The sequence below is a fragment of the Bipolaris victoriae genome, assembly GCF_000527765.1.
Source record: "Bipolaris victoriae FI3 unplaced genomic scaffold scaffold_85, whole genome shotgun sequence".
NCBI lineage: Eukaryota > Fungi > Ascomycota > Dothideomycetes > Pleosporales > Pleosporaceae > Bipolaris > Bipolaris victoriae.
This window is the reverse complement of record NW_014575307.1, coordinates 1-27,859: the sequence shown is the minus strand read 5'-3', so window position 1 is coordinate 27,859 and position 27,859 is coordinate 1. Positions and strand designations below refer to the sequence as shown.

Below are 27,859 nucleotides of genomic sequence, written 5' to 3'. Positions count from 1 at the left end.
GACGCGTCAGGAAGTGTGGAGTGGGAGGGGCACGTCATCGATATCCCGCAGCAGCTTTAGATCATATATTCTCTGCTCGCCACAACTCTTATATTTAGTAATGATAACAACCCTCAATTTTTTCCGATTGTCATTAGCAGTCCCAAATAATGCGCTATAAATGATGATTATTCATGAACATGCTACAATTCAGCACATATCCAGACATCTATCCAGGATGAGACATGACCCTAGAGCTCTTACTTCCACATATACACTTGGCTGATGGAAATCATCTACTAAATGATCAGACAAGTCCCTCTGTAGTACCTGATGACAAATCTCTACGTTCATCTACTTCCCCACGGTTTGTCTCTGCACCGAAATACCTGCGTCGGAGATTGTCGTTCGAGAATACATCTAGTCAAGAATTAGCTAGGGTACGTAGACGACTTCGCATAGATGCTGACCTGTCCACTAGTTCCCTGAATCTCATATCGGCCAGCTCCTGAGACTGGTACATCTACTCCACCCTTGGTCGTCGCCTTCACAGCTGTGAAAGACACCGTACCGAAGTCTGGCGTTGCTACAAGTTCACCAGGAATCACTTGGTAGGCTTGAACAAACCAATCAGCTGCTAAGGCAGTCAACGAGGTTGGCTCAGTGCCTGCTGGTGCTGCGACAGACTGTGTCGTCCGCTTGTTTTGTTTATTGTTCTCGATCGTCACCGTACCACCTGTCAGTGTGATATTGACCGTGATAGTGATCGAATCGCCATTTGCGACTGGGACAGTCGAAGTTGTATCTGTTGCGGGGCCTGGGAAGTACGAAGCAAAACTCTTCAGAGTGCTGTTGTAGACGATGCCACCACTTAGAATGCTATTCTGCTCCAGCCTATCACCAATGCCAACCCATATCGATAATCGGTTCGAGCCGGACAATTTTGGGACGGTGAAGGTACCAGCAACTGTTTGGAACGAATCGCCGTCAGGAGCCTTGAGTACCGCTCCTCCTCTATTGTAATCAAAGGCAGCGGATGCGAATGAAAACCAGCATGCAGCGCTGGGAAGGGTGGTGATTTTCATGGCGGTTGTATAGGGGCAAGTGGTGTAACAAAATGCTTTCTACGAGCTGACAGCTAAATGGGTGATGAAGCCGTGGGTACCGCAAAATTTTGTCCTTCTAGAAGGATATCTGTTATTCCGCTAATTTGAGTGTACAAACATCGGCTATGATACCATCAGATGATATGACAATGTATCTGGATATTTTATTCATGGTCTCTCGTATCTCTATTCAGCATCTCGATATTCAACCGGCCATAGCCCCACGGCGGTATCATCAGTGTGCGTTACAAGCCCTTGGGACTTCCGAGAGACCCGACTTGGGACCATGAATTCCTCCAATCATGAAATGTGTTTGCTTTCCTGATTTTATTGGGATATAACGATAACTAAATGTAATTCCCAACAATGGTGATAGACAGCACCCAAGAGAAGACCCCACAACTTAGCGCATGGGTAAAATGGGATAGATTGAGGCTTGTGCAACCTTGTCTGAACATCCACCAATATTAATATGATGCGGTATAGACATGGCCAGTGATGGTCTTCTCCTCTGATGATTGATTACCATATAGGTGGGGCGTCCTCCACCCTTCCAATGTTGAGTACAACTGCCGAAGCAAAGTCAGGACATGTGCTGCTGGACGAATGCTGATCATTAAAAACGGCTGAATATGATGAAACACTTGATGAAAGTGAAAATCTTCAGGATGAATCAATGCTAGCTCCGCGATTCCCGGTTGGCAGCCGGAAGTACATTGTACCAAACAGGAGTGTTGGTGAGGTCCAAGACATAACCACCTACCAAAAGCTGATCAGGAGACCTCAACGCCGAGCACAGTAGATTGGTATACTACATACACTGCACTTGGCTCAAAAAGATAGCGGGGAGTAACACTGCTATTCGGGGCCATCGGAGCAATGCATCCTACAATGATGATCGCCTTCTTCACGTGGGAAGCCAAGGGCTATTTTCATCTTGCGACTAAATAGTGTGCAGTGCTGCCCACGTCAGTTCCAAAGATCATCTTTGAACGCAACCTATAGACTTCAAATTGCCGTGTTTGATATTTGTAGCCTTGCAAATCTCAGTCAGACAGCACAAGCTTTCTTTCAGCGACAAAGACCTGCTCTTCGTCCATTTCTAATATTCAGGTTGAAATCATCTCACCTTCTGACAACATGAGGTTTTTTGACGCTACAATTTTTGCACTTGCTGCTCCTGCAATAGCGCTGCTACGCTTTCCCTGCGCCCAACTAGTCATCGATAGATTAGACCCGCTAGTCACGCCCGGTCAAGCTCCCTCTCCGCATCTTCACCAAATCCTCGGAGGAGTACATGAATCCACCATATGTGATTCAGGAAGGCTAAGCATGCACAGAACTCCTTCAACGTAACCATGGATCCGGGGAAAGACATGCCAGGCGAGTCAACTTGCACATCTTGCCAATTCAGTGAGGACTTCTCCGTAAGTGAAACTTGCACAATGTTCACCCAAAATCTTCCACTAAACTCCATGCAGAACTACTGGACAGCCGTTCTGTAAGTTCTACAACCCCACCTCTAGAAAGCTCCTAACATCAAGTACCATAGCTACTTCAAAGCCAGAAATGGCACATACAAACGCGTGCCCCAAATTCCAAACTCAGGCTTCAATGGCGTCAACGGAGGAATGACGGTATACTACATGCAAGACGGACTATATAACTTCCAGCAAACATCAAAGGTCCAAGCCTTTCAGCCGGTATGTCAAATTCTCTAGGCCCGCACCTTTATCGGGCACAACTTAACCGACTAACTACGCCAGGGCTTCCGGATGTTCATCGGAGACGTAAACGCACGCTCGAAGCAAGAAGCAGAGCGCTTCAGACAATTGACATTCACGTGTCTCGACCACATCGACACCCGCGATCCGCAAACCCTCGATTTCCCAGACAAACCATGTAAAACCGGCATCATGACAGCCGTTCGCTTTCCTACGTAAGGAAGCCCCTGCTCCCCTCATATGCTTCCAAAGCCACATTCTTTGCTAATGACGATATTAGCTGCTGGGATGGCAAAAATCTCGATTCTCCAGACCACATGGCACACATGGCATATCCTGAACACGGGACCTTTGAGTCGGGTGGACCCTGTCCAGCCAGCCATCCTGTCCGAATGAGCCAGCTCTTCTACGAAGTCGTATGGGATACGAGTGCGTTCAACGACTTGGCTGAATGGCCCGAGGACGGTAGTCAGCCGTTTGTCTGGAGTTTCGGCGATAGGTACGTTTCTTTTTCCTGTTTCAAATCGAGTATCTACACTAGTTTACAGCACAGTTTACTAATAATACATGTGGGGGGGACAGGACTGGCTTTGCGAACCACGGCGACTATATCTTTGGTTGGAAAGACGAGGCGTTACAGCGAGCCCTTGACTCGCCCTGCTATGTCAATTGCCCCACGCTCAAGACGCAAGATGCAGCTGCCATGAATAAATGCACCGTACCGCGCGTAATTAACGAAGACATTGATGGTTGGGTTACCGAGCTACCTGGTGGCTACCAGGCGCAGTACATCAAGAAACGCTGGACCTAATCGCATCAACTTCTTCACTGAGTTTTCAATCACGGATGCACGGGAGTGTGCAATTGTATCTTAGAGAATGACAAAACGAAATCCTGATCTATGTTCGTTCTGATACTAAATATTTGGCGCTAATGATATACTAAGGGAGGTTGGTAGGAATGGTAATAAGAGATATTCGCGTGAATGAGTAGAGCTCTAATATGTTGGCGCTTTGACACAAAGTAAGGAAAAATGTTCCGATAGTGTCGATTCTGATGATGACAAAGGAAAACAAGGGAATGCAGTTATCGTATGTAAATCACCCACGTTTAGGTGTTGGGTCGCTGTCGCTAATCGCATGGAGTGTTTTGCGGTCTGGGCTGGGCCTTTGAAAAAAAAATCCAGCACAAGTCTCAAATCTGTCTTCCTTCTCAACTTTTTAACCCCTGATACTGTATGGGTGCCTCACGTCGTCTTCCAGGAAGATAGTTGGAAACCCTCCGCTCCTTCTCTCTTCATCAGAAACAACACGAATCTCTTGGTTCTGATCGCCTTCACTGCTCCCGCTCCCTGAATCTCTCCCGGAATGCATATGAAATTCTTCCAGCTCCTTTGAACCAGCTGACATTCTGTTATTGCTCTCTTGTGGGTTGTTGAACTCAGGCGACGATGCATGCGAGTAGTATGTGAACCCACTTAGTTGCGACCAATCACTTATTCGGCGCGTGTCAACCGTATATGTTGTCGATCCAGAAAAGCGGGAAGGTGGAAATGGTTTTCTCAGTTTGCGCGTCGATCGGGTGGAGGGGGTTTCGATGTCGAAATCTAGGTTTGATTCGTCGTCGTGGAAGCGCGTAAGGCTGGGGTGTGTGTAACTTGCGGGGAAGTATGCAGTGTTGGGGCGATACATGATTGTTCGGCCAGAGTATTGACTGTTGCGCTGCTTTGATTCGGAGGAGGCGCTGGGCTCGGCATTGAAGATGGAGTCAACGTCGCCATGGGATACGTGAACAGCGCTTCCCGCTACCGGACCGGAGATTTTTGGGGGAGAGCGCCGAGTTGGAGACTCTGTTGTTGGTGTTTTGATAGCTCCACCAAGAGGTATCAAGGTACCAAGATTCACGGCTATCATAGCTGTCGTGAGTTCGACAGTGCCCCAGGTCATGAAGGACAAATCGTATCTGCCTCTATCCCCTACTTCAGCCCAGTAAACAATGACCATTCGGCTTCGTATTATAGCAATGGCGCATGCGCTGTAGAGATATTAGCCGCACTGAACATACAGCGAGAGGACGTGGACGTACAAAAGCGCCAACACAGTTGCTAGTGCGAGGTATAATTTGATGCCAATTTTGAAAGATGAGCCGAGAATGGTAGGGACCGCAAGTATAACCAACAAGAGACTGGAAGTTGTATTGGTTACTGGTATGAAGGGTCAATATAGCTTCGCAAGGGTAAAGAGCGCATCACTCACTATAATTTGCCATAGCCCAATGCTGAGATTCGATTGGCGTCATGCACTTTGCGTTCCCGCCATATGAGAAGTCCCAAGCTGCGACAAGAGGCATGCAATGAATGAGAATTGAGATGAACCATTCAAGTGTATGCCAGAATATCAAGACTATTCACGTTAGCTTAGCGCCTCTCCGTCTCGTTTCTTACTGCGTAAACTTACACATAATCCCAATGATTAGAACTCCACGGCAAATGTATACATAGGCGTGGAATCTGGAATTGGACACGGGCAAGAGCGTGAAGGCGGCTGACAGCTTTACCAGCCCAAGCCCAAATATATAGACTGATTTTAGTGCCCAGATCCATGGACCCAACCGTCCGCTCTCAACTGGGGATTCAGTGTCTCGATCCTCTCGTCCGAGACCTAGCTCTACTAATCCAGTAAATGTAACGAAAACGCCTACTGCGCACAGCTGCCGGGAATGTTAGTTGTGTAGCGCTTGTGTTGTTAGTCTTAACATACTGCAGCCAGAAACATGAGTCCATCATCAAAGCCAAATGAGTGAAGTAGCCTTGCACGTGTAAATACCCTTAAAGAATATATGACGAGCGCGATCAAGACAAGTGTGACAACGATAGCAAGGTGAAGAGGTCCCTGGTCATGGGCGAGTGAAGCATGAGGCAGTACTGAAGAAGAGACTGCGCTTGCATCCCCACCCATGGTGTGATGAGAATGTAGTGGTGTACTGACGTTTGCTAGAGGTTATGCGGCTTGACCAAAGAGGCTTCAGAAGAGGAGAAATATCGAAACGAATGTTTGAAGAGAAGAAAGGAGTGTGTGGATGTGGAGTTGGAGTGGAGGGATCAGGGTATCTAGAGGAGGGTATCTCATAAGACGGATACAACATGGCGTTTAAACCCCCCAGTAATACTGAGTAGTTACGCATGGTTCACAGCTCCTCATCGGCGTCCCTAGAATGAACCAGGGGCAGCATATGCACGGTGCGGGCCATACAAGTGCTCGGCGTCTGCATGTAAGGTAAGCGAGTGGGGGAGCTGGATGCTAGCCTTGGGCGTATAGGACTTGTCCCTGGTCTACGGGGTCGTTAGCGTCCCAAGGAGCCACATCAACATGGCACTGGTGGTGCTGGATGCTGGTGTGAGATTGGCTACGGAGCATCCCCATACTTTTAACAGTTGCGTGCTTTTCTACAGGGCTCGCCTTGACCCCGGCACCATGAAAGTAGCTTTTTCCGAACCAAGACAAGCGATGTGCTTTTTTTGATACACCACTGCAGGTCCACCTCTCCAAGTCCGTCCCTGCGATAGCATAGATTCTGATCAGGATAATAGCCACATCAATGCGCCATAAACACAGCGGAAGCTGTCGTCTCGTGGACAAGCATGCTTATGCATTTGCCACACCACACTTTTCCGCCGATACGATTGGTGGCTTGGGGGCTTGAGCCAGGAGATATCGTAGGATGCGCCCAAAAGAACAGTCGAAAAAAGAACAGATAGGTTTGTGTATCTCGAGCGTACGCGGAGGGAGGCTCATTTCCCCCCCTGGAAGGGTGGTCGAGCAACGCTTTGCTTTTCCTCACGATCGGCAGGTTAACGAACAGGTATCCTTCCGAATTCCCAACATCATTATGATATGCAGGACGTAAGAGACCCGGGTAAAGTTTCTGGTTCCTTTCAAGCACCCATGATACGTTTGTTGCAGTTCGGCCGTTGTCATCTGGTATGTGTCGGCAGTCGGACAAGGTGGGAATTGACGCTCGCAAAATAGCGCGTTGCGATGAAACACGCTTCTGGAAAAAGTAATGTGCAAACTTGTCTATACCCGTCACGTATCTCGATCCACATGAACTAGTTTTGCCATCTGCCGCGGGAAAGTCGATATATGGGCATCGTGGCTTACGCTTTTCCTTTGACAGATTGAGAATACGGTGGTGGGGAAGCCCTCAAAGACACCTCTTGGCACGCTACGTACGTACGTCGGCTCAACAACGCGTGCTCTCGAGCCATCTCACTTCAACAACGATGTAGCCTATGGGACTAAATACTTGTGAGCGTAGGATGATCCCGAAATCCTGTGTTATTTCCATAGCTGCCGCGGCCGAGTTGTCTTGATAGAGCCGGATATCAGAATCCCGCTACAAGATCCTTCACTCGGCCCCTTGAATAACAGAAGGCGGCTGACATGGCTGTCTGTGGAAATGACCACCTTTGTGGGACTGTGGAGAAACGATATTGTCACACAAGCCATGCGGACAATTTGAAGTATTGAGAACACGAGCCGGGTGGCGTGGTGGAACAGCTCTCGAATGTCTCACAAAGACGGGAACTGTCGAGTCAGTCGGGGTATTTTCGAGCGAGCGCCATGTTTTCTTTTCAGTCACGGTACCTTTAAACTTGCCGGAATATGGATGCATACCGCAAGACATGGCGCCGGCTACTGTCATCCCTCTTGGGTTCTGATCTTCCTTTAGTGGTACCACCGGGCCAAGATATGTCGCTTGGGTTTTAGTGTCGCGTATGCAGAATATGGTAGCGACAACGAATGGTACGGGTCGCTGCACTGCAAATCGCGCTCCATACGTAAGCTGCAGGCGTCTTCATCCGAATTGCCAGGTTTGTTCCTCATGCACCTGCCGTATAACAACCACACGGCAATGGTTTGGGCTAAGAACCACGGTGGTGATGATGCATGAAATATATGATCCACAAATTCAAGAGGCCTGATATTGTCTGGTGCTGACAATCGCAAATTCATATCAATGCCAAAGTCTTAAAGACAATATGGATGGCCGTGTCGGCCGAAATGGCACTAGTTGTTATATCAATGACCCTGTCAAGGCTATAAAGTCGTTCGTGTTTCGTACATACGTCATCACCTATAGCGGGTGCCGTGGTGGGTAGAGAGTTCAGGAAGTACATATTGTCGTTCATTACTTAAAAATCTTGAAACCATCAAATTGATTTTGAACTAAAGTATTGCCGCTACCCATTGGGTAAAGACAATTCCCCGGGGTAATCATGGAACAGTACCATCAGTGGGAATAAGGTTGATCCTTACGTACGGCGTCGAGCAAGCGTACCTGACACTACCTGCGATAGGCTTAACATAATTGGAAAGTACCCTTCTGTTGAACCAGTACCAAGCTCTTTTTCTCACTCTGCGTATCATTCAATAGCAATGACAAAAGCGCAGCTGCATTTACTGCATTTGGCTAGACTTGAGCTCAGTATTGTATGATGAGAAGTTCCATTCAAATTTCAACTCTTGTCTCTGCGGCCTTCGCCTAAAAATACTGGGGCTCAAATTGAGTGACAATGGAATCAATAGTCGCGCGCTATTTTATTCAATGCAGCACATGAATAATTACGCAGACTGGCTGCACAGCCACTATTGTGACTATCCTTGAATGTAATCGACATGAGACATATCTCGAAGCTACGTATGAATGTACTTGAGTGAAAGAATGGCTCGTGTAGTGTTTTTAGGAAGAAGAAAAAATCATCTCTTTATTCCAGAACACTTTGAAACAACTAGACAACCATCATAGATAGTATTTTCCTAGTAGAAAGAATAAAGACAAAGAAAATAGAAATTTTAAGGATGCTCCACTACGCGTTCGGCAAGTGAGAGTCCGGATCTCGGAAAATTTCGGCCCCTCCCAAGCCATACTTGGTGGGACACCAGAGTTTTTCAATGAGTACCCCACCACAGTTCTCTCTTCAGAGATTTAGATGTCGACTTTCGCTTTCAACTTTGTCTAGAACATTGTTGACAGATATAAATCTTCCTATCTCAAAAACCTCCATCAAATTACTAAGCAATCACTTGGCCTAATGGCCCAATGGCAAGGCGCTTGACTACGATTCACATCTGAAATCAAGAGATTCCAGGTTCGACCCCTGGTTAGGTCACATTGGTAGCGATACCTTCCAAGTTTCTAGCATCGGTGGTTTAGTGGTAAAATTAGCCGTTGCCATCTCTCCTTGAGAACAGTTTCGGCTAGCCCCGGGTTCGATTCCCGGCCGATGCAATCTTTCTTTTTTTTTTACGTTTTTTGAGTACCTAGCGTTGGTTATATGTTGTTTGGGGGTCATTGTTTTTGGAGGAGTCTGGGCGCTCTCTAGCTAGGTGAGAAATTGCAACAACCATCAACTCGAAGGCGGGTTGAGCCTTACAACGGCCTTTTGAAATCTTCATATTCCGGGGGAGGCTATGAGATTCAGGTAACACAAGGCTGAATAAGTTTTTGAATGCCATCCCTTGGTGCACTGTCTTGTCGCACATCTCTGGAAAAGATCAAGCAAGGATCGCGGAAAATGATCAAACCCTGTCAGCAAGCAGTTTACAACCTTGACTAGTATACAATCAGTACATTTTGCGTAGGGAGTTAAGAAATAGTAGCGCTGAGTAGTGTTCAAAGAGGCGTAAGTCTGGGTCAGGAATTCGTCTGCATACAATTTATTCTCAGCAAGTTGTATCTCACGAAAACAATCTCGTCAGTGACCAGCATTACGAAATACCACTCAAAAAGGCGAAAAGCTCGAACTATACAAGCATCATTATGCACATGTCGTTCCCTGCACACGCCGAAGACATCACCTCCAGCCTTCTCACTATCTCCGACATCCGCATGCCTCTGTTATACAGAAAGACCAAAACCAACACATTCTAACAACTTCAAAAAGACACCTTCTCAACTCTTAGAACAAGATAGTGCTTGCGTAGGAAGAACAACAAACCCACACTCCCTCACTCCCTCACTCCGCGGGTTAACCATCAAGATAACAAAGCCCACCACTCATTTTGCTCGCCCACAATCTTCCAATATCGCCCTACGCACTGAACAACATCGCAAGTCAACAGGATAACTCACAGATGTCATCTACCCTGCTCCATAATCATTCACACCGCATCTTTCTAATAAGACTTATACAGCAGCCCCAAACTAATAATATGCCATGGTGCACGGATTTCCAACAATATACATAGTTCATTTACGCCACCCCTAAACCCCCCCGTTTACTCCGCGGACTGGGGGAAATTGGGGTAGAGGGTAAGGTACCGGGGTAGACGTGCGGTGTAGAGGGATAGCTTGGTCGAGGACGTTAGTGTTATTTCAGCAGGATGAGAGTGGGGATTTGGGTGGATTGGGATAACGGATATGTTAGTGGATGGCTGGGATATAGTAGCACCGACGATGCCTTGTTAGACGAGGTTGGTTTAAGGAGAATACCAAATCGTCATCGTTGATATCGAGTTTGATTTCTGAATCCACTTGACAAGACAGCATGATAGCGAGTGTGGAAGAAAGAAAAAAAAATATGTAGTAAATGTGTAGTAAATGCGGGTACAATCGGTCTATACTCTATATACACAACCATCGATAGGCAACTACTCTTTTTTTTTTTGAAAAAAGAAAGAGGCCATTCACAAAAAAAACACTACGACTATATACAAAAAAGTGTCTAATAGCATAAAAAAGGAGTTGTTGTCATAAGAAGAACTGCGTCTATCATAGTCTCGCTCGCTCGTATAACCCATCATCAATGAAAGCGACGATGGGTGTGAATAAAGAAAGAAAAACAACAACAATAACAATAATAATAATAACTACATGAACCTCAAAAATCACCACTGCTTTCTCGGCGGAAACGACAAGACAGTCTTAAGCTGCGCAATTCGCATGCTGGCTTCCGATTCTGCGTCGCTTAGGGGTGGAGACGGGTGGAGTAGCGAGGAGCCCTTGCGTAGAAGAGTTTTCGGACGATTCTCGAAACAAGGGTCTTGGGGTAGCGGCGGAGTGTCTGCTGGCGGAGTATCTGCATGTAATGTTGCCGACCCGATGATTGGGGAGGAAGGATGCAATAGGGTTGATCCGCGTCTTCGTTGTGGTTGCGGAATCTCTATGCCTTGCTCGGCTGTGTAATCTAGTCTTGTCGTTTTGCTTCTATTACGACCCGTCTGTGTGCTGGCTCGTGGTTCTGTGTGGCCCATGGCGGCATCCATCGATGTCCTCCGTAGTAACTCCTCTTTGAGACTCGGTTTCCAGCCTGGTCGCCGCTTCACCGAGCCATATTGTTGCAGTGTGCTTGTGCGCTGGCTGTATCGTGATCTTGGCTCGGTAACAACTGTTTTAGGAGAGAGCGGTGGCGAAGGGGGATATGGGTCCCAGTCGCTATCTTCGTCTTCGGAGAGTAGGAAACATTGATGCGCCGGGATGTTGCTGTCTCGTTTGCTGGGTAGGGTGGAATAACTGCCTTCTCCCCGTGCAGCAACACCACCTCTTCGTCCGGCTTCGCAAATCTGCATCGCCGCGCTATCATGTTGTGTGCGATGGCAGGGTGTGGGCTCGTTGCTCCTTGATCGAGACATTTTCGTATGCTGCTTATTTGTCGCACTCGTATGGATCCAGGACGTGTGATTGTTGGAAGCTCTACTGCACCATTTCATGGCAATACTCCGACGGCGATACTGTAAAAGGTTGGCGCAGGTGTTAAAATCCAATCGCGGTGTCACAAGATTTTGTGCAAGGTAGGGAGAAGGTGCGAAAATGGCGGCTGCCTGTTGTTTGTTTGTAGCGAGGTAATTACACGTGAACGTGAAGTGAAGAGCGTTTATGTATGACTAGGTTCTTTCTGCATCCAGCCCAGTGGCTGCTATAAAGCCAGCGTCAACACTTATACGTGCACGCCTGGACTCTGTGCAGAATGAGACGCATAGACGTAAAGCACACGTAGTCACGGAAGTGGTCCCAACAAGGGGCGTGTGCTTAGACGCACTATTTAGTTTGGCTCGCATCGGATTGTTGACATAAGCGCCACAAAGGGCCTCCCTTGTCAGCAAATGCGGCTTTACTTCGAGGGCGCGGGCTGCGCTTGGACTCGTCATCGTGGGTTGACTGGTTCTGACGATGTGCATGTGAGCATGTGACGTTGGATAACCCATCTTGTTGGTGGCCTGTGCAAGTCTCTCAACGGACCGACGAAGACGCCCGGGTATTCTACCCAGACGACAGGTGTAGACCAGCCTTACGCACCGAGTCAAGATGTGCCCGAGAAAGAGATTTCCATGGTCGTGTTCAACAAGTGTCGTGTGCTTCGCCGCTTTCGGTAGCAATGCTGTTTGCGCAAGGATGCCTTGCGTTATCTCAAGGCAATCAAAACACATCCATCTCTTCCGTCACTCGCTTTCCAAACCAGTCTACAAGTTCATCGCCGATTGCCTCGTTTTTTCCATTGAAGAAGTCCGTCATCCGCATGTCGTTGCCATCGTCATCCGCCGGCCAGTCGATGCTGACATCGGCCTTTTTCCCCTCAAGCATTTCCTTGGCTGTGCCCCAGGAAAAGCGAGTCTCGTTACCCCAGCCAAAGAGGGGATCCATGTTCTGCTTCATCCATGCTGAGGTGCGCGCGTCTGATGGATACCCTGATCCCCACGCGGCTTGGACCTGTGCCCCATCTTCAGCCTCTGGATCGGTGCGGCTATGGTAGGGCTCGTAGCACACGTCTAGTGCAGCATCGCGCGTAACCTTAGCGCAGACCGAGGCTGCGCTCACGACTGGGTATAGACTGTCGGCTTTCTTTGCGACTGTGATGCTAATGGTGGGCCATATTCTCTCCAGCTTCTTCTGGTAGATTTCGGGCTTGCCGATTGTATCAATGTATATCTCCTTGACGTTGACCCCCTTGGCCAGGACCTCTTTGATCAAATCAATCGTCGCATCCATAGCTTGGGCGTTTAAGTTGTACACGGATGGCTGCAGCATGTGCGCGGAGATGTCTTGTGCAGACAGCAGCCGCGTTGCCCACCCGCCGGCTTCGTAGAGATCGGTGCCTTTGGTGCAGAGCGTGCGCATGAGATCGGACCGGACATCGGCCTTGAGCACCTTGGAGTCATCAAAGTGGTGGGTTTCGGCGAGGAGGGAGTGGTGCAGTTCGATTGGTAAGTAGAAGAGGGCGTATACCATAGGGCCTGGATTGTGTCAGTCACGGTCATCGTCTTAGACGGGCGGAGTAGCGGTACCCAATACGGGGCCTCTTCCTGCTTCGTCGACACCCAAGACAACCTCTCGTGCCATGTCATCTGCAATTTGCTTGGGAATGGGTGAGAAGTGTGAGTAAGACCGGCCACCCAGAAGATTCGGCTTGGAAATTGACGGCGCCATGAAGACGTCCGAGGGCGGCGTCTCGTCCTCAATGTCCTGCGTGTCCATGTGGACGTCATCCTGTGCCTCTGCCATGGTGGTGAATCAATGCGACTGGGAAATGGCGGTTGGGACTTTGTTGGCTCGGAGTGGAAGCAAAAGTGGCTTGTTGGCGGAGAACGCGACGCGTCCGTCTCGGTATTTTGTTGCGCGATGCACCGAGCCACTAGGAGTAGGCGTGTGAATGGTACCGCAGCACGGCGGAAGTACGGCAAGCACCCACACACACCTCATGCGTACACGGCACGTTGCATGCAGTCTTCGACGCTTTTTCCTCAAACCTACTGAAAGCGGTATCTCAGTGTCGGCGAGTCTTGTCCGTGTCACCACAAAAGGGCCTCGCCGCACGAGTGCCGCCGAAAGCTACATATCTTGTCCCTAGAGTAGTAACTATGGCGGCCGTACTATCATACCCTACCGACCCATGGATAGTGTGTGCAAGACGCCGCAGCCAAAACATATAGTACCCTTGGTTACTGCAGGCCATTTTTGATCAACTTGCTAATACTGTTCCTGAGGCTCTCTTGTAGCCAATTCGGCAACCCCCTGACGTAAGTTATTTTACTTATATCACTTGGCAACATGACCTGTCCACCACTGCAGCTCACGATGTTCTTGACAATTGAATCGGCAACAGCAGTGGGCTCAATGATGGAGGCGCCGCGCTTCTTGAGCTCGTCCTCGAAGGATGCAATGAGAGGCGTGCGCGCCCAATTGGGGTGGATCGATGTCGTAAGCACATTCGGGCTGTTGTAATTATGCCTGAGTTCTTGGTTGAGCGCTACTCACAAGTCAGCTTATTGCAGCGTAGGAGAACAAGAACAGATGACGGACATTCGTGGAAGCTTAAAATCGCTGCCTTGGTCGCTGTGTAATCGGCCATACCGGCGACGCCGACGAAGCTCGCCGCACTCGCAACTGTCACAATGTGGCCCTTGTTATGCTGGAGCATGTGCGGTAGGAACGCCTTGGTGGTGTACCAGTTGCTGAGTACATTGACGTCAAAGATTCTCCGGAGATGGTCATCATCGGTGTTCAAGATGGTATGGGGCACGAAAATGCCTGCATTGTTGACAAGAATCGTAGGCGCGCCTAGAGTCGCTTTGATTTTTTCTGCAGTCGAGTAGACGGCGTTTGGATTTGTGATGTCGCAAGCAAAGAATGTGACGTTTGCGACTAGCACAGTTAGCATATGAGATGCACGGTACTGCAAAGGTAAAGACTTACCGCTCTGCAGACTCGGTGGTAGTTGGCGAATGTCCAGGATAGCCACCCGTATATCCTTGCTAATCAATCTCTTCACCACGAGCTCCCCGATTCCAGAGCACCCTCCAGTAACGACAGCAACCTCGCGACTCCAGTTCCACCTTGCCTTGTCACTTCGGAGTCTTCCAGAATTCAGAGCTACGTGGTTCAACTGTTTATTCAGAACCCTTGCTGCTCCGAACGCAAGACACACTTTCAATGCCTTTACAATGTGCGCATATTGTGTTGAATCTCGAAGAGCCGGGATCCTATTGGTGAGCTGACGACGGAGTTGCAGAGGGCCCTTTGTTAGTATCCATAAGAGAGCGGTAGTCACGATGGGATTGAGCGCAACATGCGTGGCAGATGTCGCGACAAGGTTGACCAAGTTTTGTAATGCTGCCGCCATGGCTATGGAGCATACAGATGATGGGTGGGGTTTGGCTAGGGGCCTATATGGATATATAGTGGCAACTACCGGCACTCACTCCCAGATAACAAGAGTGGTGCGGATCCGGCTGGATCAAGAGGGGGTAAGGTAACACGCGAATGTTGGGCTTGATTCGGCCGGCTCTGCCCCTGTAAGTACGTCAAGAAAAGACCTCGGCTCTGCCTACATGAGCGCTCACCGTTCGGCTGAAGAGTGTGTATCACTTACGCAGAGTTCTTCTGCAGCATGTACATGGGCTCTATCAGTGTTTATCAGGTGTAATGCAGAGCAGAAGTGCTTAGCATTTTAGGATATGGAGCAGGGAAGTGGAGGCCAAAGTGTTTGCAATGCATCCTTGTGATTTGACTTGGCAGTCATGGCAAAGGCGAGATGGTATGTACTCCCGATATCTAGAATGGTAAAGTCGAAGTGGAAGATAGTCGTCGCTTTAGGGTAGTCTGGCGGTGACGTAATTACCACGGTCAATAATGCAACTGGCAGATTCGACCCGCAAAAAGACAGAGTCGGCATCCGCTGGAATCCATACTGCATACGGACTTCCGAATGGCACGGGTCGGCAATAAAGTGCATCTACACACCCAAGCATGCCAGCCGCTCGGGTTGTGTTTCTTTTGGGGTTGTTGGGCGGAATTTGGCCGCAACGATATGGGCCTACTCTGCGACTACAGCCATGCATGCACACGGCCATGTAGGGTACCATGACTGGCGCCCTGCATCTATGCCGAATGCCGTGTGCACCGGGCCTTTGGTGCAGAGCAAATGGGAAGGGAAGCCGCGCAGGTATGTGCGTAGTATACAAGAGTGTACATGCTATGTGCTGTGTGCATGTAGGGTGTGGATGGTCGAGACAAGTACCAATGGCTGGGAACCGGGCCCGATTGGTCCGTGGCTAGCTTGGCCGCACGCGGGGCAGTCTACTACTACTGACTACTCGACTACGAGCCACTCGACCAGAACGTCTTGCCAGTCCCCGTTTGTCGACTTGATGCCATTTGCGACCGTCTCGCGCTCCCTCTCTTCCCCTCGACTGCGTTACCACTGTGAACATGGCGATGGGAGCATCGCTTTCGGAATGCTTTGAGCTGGCGCCACGGATTCGAGGGTATCCCATTGTGATTGGGATATGCACGGCGTGCGGGGAAAATGCCTGGCCCTCAGACTTGAAACGCAAACGCGAGCGGTCAAGCCCGCCTTACCGCATCGGCTGTGCTGGACGGCGGGGCGCCTCTTGTCAAAGAAGATCGACATTGTCGCAACGAGGAGCAGGATACCAATCCAGATATGTGTACGTTATTGCCATGTACACTGGCTGGCGGAGATCAAAGTCAGCAGCCGGCCGACGCCAGGGATCTGCCCAAGTATTTGTGTACATGTCTGAGTATGTGTGTGAGCATGTACTGTCCATGTACCCCGGGCAGTCCCCTCGTCGTAGCCTTGAAGTGCTAGACAAGACACAGCTCCCAGGCCCCCCTCAGTCAGTCAGTCAGTCTACTACTATACACTACTAATCGTGCACGACATCTCTTCCCGTTCGAGGGCGGCATGCATCTGCATCCGTGACTGAGGCGACGGGTGCCCCGCCTGGGCTTTGAGCGTGTGGAGGTTGCACTGCCCCTCATTGCGCGGATTGTATGGGCGGTCCGGCTGGCTATGAGCTGCCAGATGACGTGAGGGCATGCAACGCCCACCACCCGCCGGCACCACCATCCCACGCCAGGGGCCTGGAACTCGCTCGAGGGCAGCAATCAGAAGCACGTTTGCCGCGCATATCGACGTCGGGTGGGCCGTGGGCAGAGAATGGCGAGGCTGTGGCCATCAACCCGAGCCTAAGCAACCATGGCTGGCTCCCTGATACGCCGCCCAAAGGCCCACCGCCGCCGTGTCCCGTTGGCGGTTGGTGGTTGGGGGTTGGTTGCAAAGTGACGGGTCGTGGTTGGCATCAGAGGCGGCGCCCACCCACCCAAGCTACGCCTGAGTTTCTGGCGCGGGATGCTACTAATAGACTACTGCTATGTAACTACGTCCTCACGGGGCGAGTATGGTGCATGCACAGGGTTTGCGGGAACTGGAGGGTCCCATAACCTCTACCGGGCACAGGACGCATCCAGCAGCAGAAGCGCAACGTATGCGGAATCCCATCCAGCACTAGCTGCGCGCCACACTGTCCCCTGATGGACCCTGACCACCTTGACCTTGACCTGCGAAGCCGACGCTCCACATGTGCTTGCTTGTCGACTTGCCTCTTTGGCGCTTCAAGTCTGAACGGTTGGCCAATACTTCCAGACTCTCCAAGCCTGCCCTTAGCCACGACTCGTTGCGTGCATAGGCCGTCGAGTGCGCGCTGCTGCTGTGCTGCTGCGACCCGCACTACAGCGACTTCCGTCCCTGCCTGCCCTACATTCCGACCCTCCAACACCGTATCCGTCTAACCTCTGTACTGTCCCCTCTCCTCCAGCGCCTCGCTCTAGGCCTCCAAGGGCATTTGCCCTGTGTACGAATTATCATGTATGTCTGCTGCGTCCATCGGAGTACTCCAAGGGGCGAGGGGCCTGCTGCCGCGGCTCTCCCAACCCCAACATCACACCGCCCGCCAAACCCCCACACCAGCTCCCACGACCCTCGCGCTGACCTGGAGCCCAGTGTATTTCTAGTTTTCTACTCAACATGGCCTACCAAGGCATCGGGGGAGGCAGCGGCCTCAGGTCTCCGCGCGAAGACTCGTCCTTCTTTTCCTTGAATCGCGCCGCTCAGAATGGCGACGGCCGCGCAACCCTGCATCGCCGCTTCACCACCAACAACATCCCGACCCTGAGCACGCCATTGTCTCCAATCGGCCAGCAACGTAGGCAGGCGGCAGAGCCGACCGAATTTACAACTGCGGTATGTCGACATTCTCATACAAGTATGGGTGGGGGGATGAGAGAGAGCTGGTGCTGATGGCTGGTGCTGGCGCTGGCGCTCAAGGGCGCCTCGCATGTTCAAGTTGCGCAGCAGCCACAACCACATGGATGGATTTGGGCTCAAGCCACAGCCGTGATTTGGGTGTTTGGCGTGCATGCTTTTTTAGTCGTGTAAATGCGTGGTGAAGAAGAGTTGGAGCTAACGACCAATCCTGACAGACCTATCATAAGCTCCAAGTGGTAAGTTGACTTCACCGAGCCTTTTGCTGCCTCTCACTTCACATCCCTCTTTCATTTCCCTGGACCCGGCTGGGTGGTTACATCCGCTGAGTTCGTTTGCACTGGTACCCCCACGATGTAACATGTGATAAACGCCTTCACCTTGTCTTTCTCTCACATAAACAAACCCTCACAAGCTAGCACTGCTAGCGCCACCACTATACGTCTCTTTTGTCGCACACGACTTGTTTTTTCTCTCTCTGCTATCTCTGTTTTTGTCTTTCTCTACTTTCAACAGTCCTAGGCTACGAGCGACGCTGTTGCCTTGCGACAAACCTGCTTCTGCCTTCGCCTCACCGTCTGACAATCAACTAGCTCGAGAGGAAAAGAATCGAACACGAGTACCTCAAAGAAGCCAAACGGCGGTTTGACGCTGAAATGGAGCTGCTCAACCTTCAAGCCCAGCACGGCGAAGCTGATACCAATCGCTTTTCCAACGACGCCCAGTACGGCGGGCCGGCCCATAGCCAGCCCACAACGCCGCCCGAGTACAGCGAAAGCAACGGCTTTCCGTCTGCACTGTCGCGTCCAAACCGGTTTAGCATGTCTAGCATCACACCAGGTATGATCACTCGCAGTAGCCGCGCCAGCTCCCAAGTCACCTCTCCCCCTTCAAACATTCAAGGTAGCGGCCACGACAACAATTTCCCGTCTCATTCCATGCCAGGTTCTCGACGCAACTCTGAAGAGGACCACGACGACTTTGAAAACGACGATTTCACCCCGCTGAGCCCAGCGGCCCGCAAGTAAGTTGAACTACAGCTCACCTTTACCTCCCAACAGCTACTGACACAATCAAACAGGAACAACCGCATGTCTATGCCTGTGACGAGAATGGATTACGGTAGTCGTCCAGACCTTCCAGACCTTTCCTCTGTCTTGGGTCACATTGACACGGCTGGTTTTCTGTTCGGGCAAGATGACCGGACTAATGCTTCCCAAGATCGCAACGGCTTTCTTCAGATGGGCAACACCAAAGATGACTTTCCTGTCTTGGTTCGTCGCGACGGCGCCGGTAATGGTACGAACCTTTCTGCGTCTTCTGCTGCGCTTGATTTGGCCCTTTCCCAGCCCCCTAGCCCGGACGCCCAGTTCCCAGCCTGGAATGGTTACCGTCACCGTCAGGCTCAACAGTCGCTTCCTGCTAACACATTCCGCAAAGCCCCTCAAGTTGACGAATATGACTCTGCTCGATCCAACGGCAACGGCAACGTTGACACCACGCCTAAGAAAAACTTGGCCAACAACCGTCGCTCCGTTGAATTCAGCTTCGCTAGCCCTACCAATGCTATGCCGAAGCTAACTCAGTCCTACTCAACCAACGATGTTCCAACCTTGAAGAACAGCGCTGGCATGAACGGAACGAATGGTATTGGCTTCACATCTCATGCCCAGCAGCACTTTCACAACCACAACGCTAGCCTTGGCCGTATTCCGCAAAATGCGATTTCGAATCGTAACAGCCGTGACTTGTCCATGGCCAACCGCGAGTCTGAATACCAGCCTAGTGTTCACGCAAGTGCTGCCCCGTTCGGCCCTTCCGTCGCTTCAGCTGCTCCCAACAGTGGCGCTTCAGCAAACGTCGGTCCGCCAGCAATGTCGCAGTACTCGGGCGTTGCAGCTACAAACCCTAGCTATTATGGCTATGGAGTATCGATGCTCAACGGCGCGATGAACAACCTTAACCTCGGTCCAGCGTCGGGACCTGGGCCTCAGTATGGCGGACCTTCTGCTTACGCCCCCAACGGCATGTATGGCAGTGGCCCGCAGTACAATCCTTATGCCACCTATGGACCAGGAGGCCGCGTTCAAGACAGCCAGGCTCGCGTCATCCAGAGCCGTCGCCTGCAAAATGATGCGAACAAGTACATGAACTACGATTTGAAGACTATGCCGCGCCAGGAAATCTACAGCTTGTGCAAGGACCAGCACGGATGCCGCTTTCTGCAGAAGAAGCTCGAGGAGCGCAACGCGGAAAACATTCAAATCATCTTTGATGAAACTGCTCCTCACGTCGTTGAGCTCATGACTGATCCATTTGGCAACTACCTCTGCCAGAAGCTGTTGGAGTTTTGCAACGACGAGCAGCGCAACACTCTTGTGCGCAACGCTGCTCCTGCCATGGTTCAGATTGCATTCAACCAGCACGGCACTCGCGCACTGCAGAAGATGATTGAGTTCATCTCGACCGACGATCAGACGCAGATGATCATTCGCGCTTTGTCCGGACAGGTTGTTGATCTCATTCAAGATCTTAACGGTAACCACGTTATTCAGAAATGCCTCAACCACCTCAAGTCTCCAGATGCCCAGTTCATCTTCGATGCTGTAGGCGAACACTGTATCACTGTCGGCACCCACCGCCACGGCTGCTGTGTCCTGCAGCGTTGCATTGACCATGCCTCTGGCTTCCAGAAAGTCGATCTCATTCGCAAGATTACGGCGCACAGCTTTCATTTGGTTCAGGACCCCTTTGGCAACTATGTTGTTCAGTACATCTTGGACCTCAACGACGCCTCCTTCACGACGCCCATGTGCCAGGGTTTCCAGGGCAAGATTTGCGAGCTGTCCAAGCAAAAGTTTAGCTCCAACGTCATTGAAAAGTGCATTCGCTGTGCTGAGCCGCATGTCAAAGGTATGATGATTGAGGAGCTGCTTGACGTTGAGCAGCTTGAGCAGCTCATGCGCGATTCATACGGCAATTACGTTATACAGACTGCGCTCGAATTTGCGCCCGCAGAGCTGTGCGTCCACCTCATTGAGGCTATGCGTCCTATTCTCCCGTCCATTCGGCAGACTCCCTACGGCCGCCGCATCATGAGCAAGGTTGCTGAGCGCGAGAGCCGTCTTGCTGCGTACGCAGGCCGTACTTCTTCCGGACACGCATCTCCTGGCACTGCACAGGGCCCTTCAGAGCCAAGCTCGGCATATGGCCCTCAGTACCAAGCGCCCATGTACACGTCCAACGCCAACTACGGCCCGAGCATTCTCTCTCCGCAGCCGCATCGCCAGCCACACCGCTTGAGCAACGCCTCGGTTCCACAACACATGCACAACGCTGTCCAAAACAACAGCAACCAAGGCTACCAGCAGCCACAACAGCAGTACGGTATGGCACAAGCCAACGGTAGTCATGGTCAGTGGTTCTAGGACGAGGGGAAGATATTGGACGACCTTATGACTTGACGAACCATGGTACGGTCAAAAAGCATTCAAAACGCCTCGGCACATGATTCAGCAGCATGGCTATCAGTCTATTGGATTGGTGTCGGGGTTCAGTCATGTGGCGGATTGAAAAAGTTTCCTTCTATCGACCAATCTTGTCTGCGAGGGTCTGAGTTGGAGTGTTTTGTGCTCCTTCGGCAAGACGCTCATTGTATTCGACAGATTGGTCTTGTACACTACGGCTACACGATTATCATCACGGAGCGTAGGCATCCACTGGCATACTCTGGCGCATGGAACACGAGTTACACTGGGGTATGTGTTTTTGCTTTGCTTTACTTTCCCTTTTTTTTCTTTTCCTTTTCCTTCGGATGACTTGTATTCTATCCCTTCGCTTTCCCCTTACCCCCATTTCCTCGTTGCTTTGGTTGCATGGACTGTCGATATGAAGACGGCACCTTGGTGCAACTAAAAGAAACGTTGAGCATGAGCACTTTGGTAGCACGGGCACGAGCATGGTCGCCACGTTGGCGGCGTTTTTCGGGCACAGGAGAGGATGCAATGGCCACTTGTCGTGAGCCTGGAGCTAGGTGGCAAGTCTCGAGTAGACAATGGAATCAACAGAATCATGTATCATTGTTCTTTTTTTTTTGCGATGGGTGATGGTGATGATGATGTGGTGTTGGTGAGATGATTATGATATGCATGGATGTAAAGGCGGAGATGGGAAAGAAGAGTGCTACCACGGTGCTTTGGTAGTAGAGAGAGAGACACAGTATGGTTGGTTGGGTGGCGTGAAATGACGAGGGGCAAAGAAGTGTTCCAGCGCTTGGATTGGGAAGACGCCATGACGTGACACTCGGCCTTCCGCTTCTAGCAGGAGCCTCTCCAAGACAGCCTGAACACCTTCCTTGTTACCCCTAGCCTACATACACTTTACACACAGCGCTTCCACCAACTGCACCAACACAGTCCTGTACCAGCACGCAGCCTTTACGGTGTCCGACAACGATATACGTCGCCTGAACATCACGGCTCCCAGCGATAGATATCCAGACACAACAGCAACCCGCGCGGATCCGAAGATTTGATTGCTAGACGATGCGCACTGCTTTTATTCCACTCGTTGTTTCGCTGTTTGCGACAGTAGCCATGGGGCTTGCGCCACACCGGAGCGTCATCATCAGTTGGCCGAACGACACGCCGGACGAGATTGTGGAGCAGAGCAAGGAGGCTATTCGAAAGGCAAAGGGTAAGTGGAGAGATGGTAGAATTTGTCTGCTTGGGCACCCGATAGGCTGGCGATACGTTGAGTCTGCTGCTGACGATGGTGTGTAGGTGAGATTACATATGAGTACAACATCATCAAGGGGTTTGCGGCCACGGCCCCTGCATCTGCGCTGGAGCTGGTGTCTACGCTGAGCGATGTGTACAAGTGTGAGATTGAGGAGGACGGCATCGTTACAACACAGCACAACAAGGAGTAGTTGGGCAGTGAGCAGGGGAAAGACAGACTGTACTAGGGACGAGTTATGGGCTTTGGGTTTGAATATTGGGCGTTTTTTGGGTTGGCGTTGGGCAAAGGTGGTGATGGTGTTGGATGGCAGTATGAATGTTATGTATGTAGTTGGCCATGGTATTGCTGCATGTAAAAGCAAATAGCCACTGCATGTAGACGTGCATACAGTATACACACATGCCCACGTGCATACCTATCTTGACATACTACTACACAGGCACCCAGGCCTGTCTCTCATCCCATATCGCCTCGACGATAAAGTAGGGCGGGCGGACAAGGCGGTGGAGCCCTGCAGCGGCCCCTTCCCCGCCATGGCTGGCCTCACTCGGGGACGTGCGAGTCGTGGCAGAGCGACGCCTTCGGCCGTGACATGCGCGTCATGTGTCTTATGGCAGCAGTGCGAGGTGCAACTCTAGACTAACGGCTAGGACAGGCCATCGCCGACGACGTCAGTGCCTTCATTGTCGCGATCCGAGCACGGCACAGCGGTGAAGCGCGGCCCCGCGCAAGTGTGTGCTGTATTCCGGCCTAGCGTTGGCAACACATCCAACCTCACCCTCAACGCGTCGACACGTCCTGAGCCGGGAACAAGCCTGTGCGAGGTGGAGCAGCGCCGTCTACAAGTCACTGCAAACTGCCCGTCCGCCTCGACATGCCCGCCGGCCACGCTCGACTCTGCCTCCATCGCCATCGCCATCGCCATTGATCCATTGATTCCCCTAGACACCCACGCGGGTTGGCAAGCCCCGCGACTGCCCCAACCATGGACGACTTCAAGCCCGAGCTGCTCAAGGCCCTCTTGGACTGGGTATGTCCCAAGCCCACCCTCGACTCTATTTGTTTTCCGAGCATATGCAGCTGACATTTTTTTTTCTGCTTGCAGGTCAATACCTTCGACCTGCCCTTTAGAATCACAACGCTGAGCCAACTCGAGGATGGCCAGATTCTCTGGCAGATCCTCAACGATATCGATGCCGACTACTTCATCGAGTCCCTACCTAACTTCGAAGAAAACCACCGCCGCCAATCAGACAATTGGATCCCACGATGGCAGAATCTCAAGCACATCGAGCGCACCACGTCAACATATATCCGCGAAGAGTGCGAGCAACTGCCCGTCCTCACAAAACGCATGATACCAGACCTGAAGACGGGCGCTCGTGATGGATCAACTATGCTCGTTGCCAAACTTACAATGGCCGTCTTGCTCGCTGCCTGTTTTTCACCCCGCAGCAACCAACGCATGCTGCAGGTCATGCCCAAACTCGGCACCAAGACAGCCGAAACCATTGCAGAAGCCATCCAGGAAATGCAGGCCTTGGACCAGCGCATGTCGGAACTCGGTGTTGATGCAGAACTGACTTCAGACCCCATCCTCCCCGGCTATCGATCTCCCACACGTGCAGCCTCGGGCCAGCCGCCCGCCCCAGGCAACGAACTCGAACAGGAGGCGCAGTTGTTCGAAGCTAACAAGGACCGCCAGGCATTGAAGGTGCAGGTTGTGAAGCTAACTGAAGAGCTCAAAGCCTCACGAGAGCGCATCGCCAAGCTCGAGGAAGATGTTGCCGAAGCAAGTGCCTACCTCGATGTCCGGGCCGGCCAGGCCCAGCGAGAAGAGTCGGACGATGTCGAAAACCTGCGTAACGACTTGTTGCGTGACCGCCAGTACATTGATCAGCTGGAGCAGGATCTGGCCAGTGCCAGGGAGATCATGGACAGCCAGAAACGCCGCCTCGACCGGTTGCAGGCTGAGGAAGGATCGAAGCAAGAACTGCGTGACCAATTACAAGTCGTCAAGGCCGAACGTGACGAGTTGAGCCAAAAGGCAAAAGCAAACGAGAACCTTAAGAAGAAGATTGAGTCCCTTACAAAAGAGACGAAGCAACTAGAGGCCCTACGCGAGGACCACCAACAAGCACGCGAAAGGCTAGCACAACTGGAGAATGTCGAGGAAAGGATCGAGGTTCTACAAAACATTATCAAGGAAAACGGCCAGACACTGGCAAACGGCGAGCAAGCCATCTTCGAAGAAAAGGGGAAGCGGACGCGGGTCGAGCATGAGAACCTAATGCTCATGAAACAACTCGAGCAGACACGTGAGTTACAATACAAGGCTGAGGATGCCAAGCAGGAGCTCGAGGAGCGGATACGAGAGCTAGAATCAGCAAACCATGCAAACCAAGGCGATAGTCTAGAAGATGAGCTCTCGCAAGACGAAAACTCACAAGAACCTGAAGTGAAGCCCACATCTGAAGGACGCATCAGCGCAGATGCCATTGCCTTGCAACAACGAGTCGACATTCTCACTGCTCGTTTGAAGTCGCTGGAAAGTGAGACACTCAAGCAAATGCAGGAGAACCTTGGTCTACGGTCGGATATGATGTCGGAGAAGGACGAGACTAGTCAAAAGTAAGGCTGCTTCCTATGATTGTGTTCTTCACCAAGCTAAACAGTGTCTCACACAGGCCCTTTTTGGAACAAAACGAAAAGCTTCAAACAGCCCAGTCAGAACTTGAGGAGCTTCGTCGCCGGCTGCGGGAGCAGGACCTCCAAATGGCAGAACTTCGCAACGAGCTAAATAGGAGTAGGTCACGTGACACATATGCACAACCAAACCATGCTGACCTGTTTGTAGAAGCTGACATTGACGACGATGTGCGGGCGGCGAGCATGCAAAAAGAGCATGAACGTCTGCTGGTGCTGCAAGAGCGGACCAATGACAGACTACGCGAGCTGGAACTTGCAAACGCAGAAAAGTCAGGTCTCTTGCGAGCAGCTTTGCTCGACCGGGACAACCTCCCACCAGAGCTGCTTGAACTCAAGAGGGTCGAAACAATACAGCAGATGCGCGAGATGATAGAGTCAGTTGTCAAGGCACCTCCAGAAACACAGCCCAGAGTCCTGGACGCGACAAGTTCAGAGATCGCCGACACCATCCTCTCATCAGAGGCAGCCCTGGACAAGGCGAAAAAAGTAAGTAACAAGCAGATTTCCCATACAAAGTCATCTCCTTCCGCCTTTGACGCGGCTGTCATGACCATGAAGCGATATCAGCTTGAGCCGTCGTTGACTGCCGCTACTCTGGTGCAACCGGAGTCGCCGCAGAACAGCTACGTCAGAAAGAACAAGTCACTCCTAGAAAAGCCGATTTCGACGGCGGGTGCGGGACAAACTAGTCGGGATCGCATGGCGCTGCCAGTGTCGCCAGAGATGAGCAAACTGCCAGCAATGTGCGAGGATGAGTACTGCATGGATCGGATTCTCAACGACTACGTGGCAAGTTTGTCCCTGGCCTAGCTGCCCGAGTATACTTGTCTTGACGATGTTTTTCTTTCCCTTCTTTCTCGCAATGCATCAAGAATCGAAACTGACTCAGATAACAGGACCTCCAAGACCAGCTCGATATGAACGAGTCACTACGAGTGCAACTCGAAATGGCCAAGGCAGAGACAGCAGAAAGGGGCTCGGTAGGCACCCAGCCACTTTTTCTCACATGCAAAAGACTGACAAAAACAGGCCGAACTTCAGCAAGAAGTCGAGAACCTCCGGCGCGAGAACGCGCTGGTCAAGTCGATGTGGTACGACATGAACCAGCGACTGCTGAGCAACACGGTTATCCTGCAAAGACGCAGCGAAGCACCCAAAGGCTGGCTCGGAAAACAGCGAGCCGCTGTTGGAGGAGGCGCAAGCGTCTTAGTACGTCAGCTTCCCTCCAAACAAACTTGATTCTAAAGTTACTAACTAGGTGACACAGGGCCGGAGGTAGTAGGAGCAGGGCCACAGAACCAACTTTCGCGAACAGACGGGCCGCTCGTGTCGTTTCTGTTTATTGTCCACCTTGTCGGGCCCCAGAACCAGGTGTGGTTCAGCATAGCGCAGGTTTGGTGGCATTTATATTGCGTCAAGATGTATAGACGGATAGTCTTTTGTCACTTATACCCACTTTTATTCATTTGCATGTAGCGCGGGAGTTTGCTGATGAAAGAGAAGGTTTTTTTATTTTGTACATTTTCTTGTCTTGACGAAAGTTTTTTTTTGTTACCACACTCTAAAAAGAATATCATGTTTGAAAATTATCGTGTTGAGAAGACAATTACATGTGGCAGGTTAGGCAGGCATATGCCGGTCTACACTGCCATATCAGAGCAATGAAAAAGTTAGTCAGAAAATAGATGAAGTCGAACAGCCATTATTATATTAATCCCCTTGCAACTTATTACCTATTAGTCACTTCAGTCAAGCTCACCCACCTTCTTCTTTCCCTCACCTTCCATGTCATCAAAAAAAAACAATAATAACATCCCAATTACACCATTTCCGGACCTTTCGCCCCGCGTCAACTCTTCTCCGTACGAACCACACAGACCTGCCTCTTGCAGTTTGCGCATTGCCCCCCGTCACAATACCACTATCCCCGATTAGGAAAGCGACAAGATGGATATCGCGGTGGTTCCAAGACTTTTGCTTGGCGGGTTTGTTTGTATCCTGAATCCCCTCCCCTACCCCCGCCCAATTACTTTTATTGGCTTGTTTCCTTGTTGGGAGGAGGAGTGTGTAGGGACTTTTTTGGGTAAGGTGATGGGGCGGAGTTGGGTGAAGTGGGGAGGATGGGACGGGGATTGGGGTGGGTAAAGGTAGCGTGAGGGGAGGGGGGGAAGGGTAGTAATATAGTATATATTGGAGGTGACTTGTTTGCTGTTGTTTTTTTTCTGCTTGGATTCTTTTCACTTCACTTCTTTTTACTTCCTCTGTTACGCCCTCTTGATTTTCCCCAAAGGTAGCTTCTCGATCAAGTGGTCAAGGAAAGAGAAGGAAAGATGAAGTCGCTTGGTCTTCTCGCTACTGTTTGCGCTACTGCTGCGCTGGCAAAGGGGCCGGAGCGAGTTAGCAATGCGGCGAGGAGTATTACGATTGAAGTTGCGCCGGGGGAGACGCGCCAGATTACTGAGGATGAGAGGTGGGATATTGCTACGGTGAGTTTGTGGTGGTGTTGAGACATCTTTTTATTACCACTCTCTTTCCCCCCC

The 27,859-nt window shown here is 51.0% G+C and overlaps 10 protein-coding genes across 10 annotated transcripts; 6 read left to right on the top strand and 4 right to left on the bottom strand.

The window, feature by feature from the left end:
• Nucleotides 1-333: 333 nt before the first annotated feature.
• Nucleotides 334-1,064, bottom strand: COCVIDRAFT_107473 (hypothetical protein; the record flags this gene model as incomplete). Its single annotated transcript, XM_014698022.1, has 2 exons — nt 334-399; nt 450-1,064. The coding sequence occupies 2 exons, from the start codon at nt 1,062-1,064 to the stop codon at nt 334-336; spliced, it is 681 nt and encodes a 226-aa protein (XP_014553508.1).
• A 1,161-nt stretch (nt 1,065-2,225) lies between these two features.
• COCVIDRAFT_40458 (hypothetical protein) lies at nt 2,226-3,620 on the top strand (the record flags this gene model as incomplete). Its single annotated transcript, XM_014698021.1, has 7 exons — nt 2,226-2,378; nt 2,426-2,512; nt 2,567-2,586; nt 2,638-2,788; nt 2,852-3,024; nt 3,090-3,308; nt 3,392-3,620. The coding sequence occupies 7 exons, from the start codon at nt 2,226-2,228 to the stop codon at nt 3,618-3,620; spliced, it is 1,032 nt and encodes a 343-aa protein (XP_014553507.1).
• Nucleotides 3,621-4,029: 409 nt separating this feature from the next.
• Nucleotides 4,030-5,766, bottom strand: COCVIDRAFT_40457 (hypothetical protein; the record flags this gene model as incomplete). Its single annotated transcript, XM_014698020.1, has 5 exons — nt 4,030-4,843; nt 4,895-5,012; nt 5,065-5,211; nt 5,266-5,518; nt 5,569-5,766. The coding sequence occupies 5 exons, from the start codon at nt 5,764-5,766 to the stop codon at nt 4,030-4,032; spliced, it is 1,530 nt and encodes a 509-aa protein (XP_014553506.1).
• Nucleotides 5,767-10,698: 4,932 nt separating this feature from the next.
• COCVIDRAFT_107430 (hypothetical protein) lies at nt 10,699-11,442 on the bottom strand (the record flags this gene model as incomplete). The annotated part of the gene is made up of 1 exon (XM_014698019.1): nt 10,699-11,442. The coding sequence occupies one exon, from the start codon at nt 11,440-11,442 to the stop codon at nt 10,699-10,701; it is 744 nt and encodes a 247-aa protein (XP_014553505.1).
• A 2,304-nt stretch (nt 11,443-13,746) lies between these two features.
• Nucleotides 13,747-14,927, bottom strand: COCVIDRAFT_107492 (hypothetical protein; the record flags this gene model as incomplete). Its single annotated transcript, XM_014698018.1, has 2 exons — nt 13,747-14,054; nt 14,108-14,927. 2 exons carry the CDS (start codon nt 14,925-14,927, stop codon nt 13,747-13,749), a joined length of 1,128 nt encoding a protein of 375 aa, XP_014553504.1.
• A 1,165-nt stretch (nt 14,928-16,092) lies between these two features.
• COCVIDRAFT_40453 (hypothetical protein) lies at nt 16,093-16,529 on the top strand (the record flags this gene model as incomplete). Its single annotated transcript, XM_014698017.1, has 2 exons — nt 16,093-16,327; nt 16,453-16,529. The coding sequence occupies 2 exons, from the start codon at nt 16,093-16,095 to the stop codon at nt 16,527-16,529; spliced, it is 312 nt and encodes a 103-aa protein (XP_014553503.1).
• A 1,104-nt stretch (nt 16,530-17,633) lies between these two features.
• COCVIDRAFT_29273 (hypothetical protein) lies at nt 17,634-21,298 on the top strand (the record flags this gene model as incomplete). The annotated part of the gene is made up of 3 exons (XM_014698016.1): nt 17,634-17,849; nt 18,464-18,894; nt 18,952-21,298. The coding sequence occupies 3 exons, from the start codon at nt 17,634-17,636 to the stop codon at nt 21,296-21,298; spliced, it is 2,994 nt and encodes a 997-aa protein (XP_014553502.1).
• Nucleotides 21,299-22,414: 1,116 nt separating this feature from the next.
• On the top strand, nt 22,415-22,800 carry COCVIDRAFT_107475 (hypothetical protein; the record flags this gene model as incomplete). Its single annotated transcript, XM_014698015.1, has 2 exons — nt 22,415-22,565; nt 22,652-22,800. The coding sequence occupies 2 exons, from the start codon at nt 22,415-22,417 to the stop codon at nt 22,798-22,800; spliced, it is 300 nt and encodes a 99-aa protein (XP_014553501.1).
• A 2,585-nt stretch (nt 22,801-25,385) lies between these two features.
• On the top strand, nt 25,386-26,129 carry COCVIDRAFT_107493 (hypothetical protein; the record flags this gene model as incomplete). The annotated part of the gene is made up of 2 exons (XM_014698014.1): nt 25,386-25,416; nt 25,468-26,129. The coding sequence occupies 2 exons, from the start codon at nt 25,386-25,388 to the stop codon at nt 26,127-26,129; spliced, it is 693 nt and encodes a 230-aa protein (XP_014553500.1).
• A 237-nt stretch (nt 26,130-26,366) lies between these two features.
• COCVIDRAFT_107487 (hypothetical protein) lies at nt 26,367-26,558 on the top strand (the record flags this gene model as incomplete). Its single annotated transcript, XM_014698013.1, has 1 exon — nt 26,367-26,558. A coding segment is annotated over one exon (192 nt), but the record flags the coding sequence as incomplete, so codon positions are not given.
• Nucleotides 26,559-27,859: the final 1,301 nt, after the last annotated feature.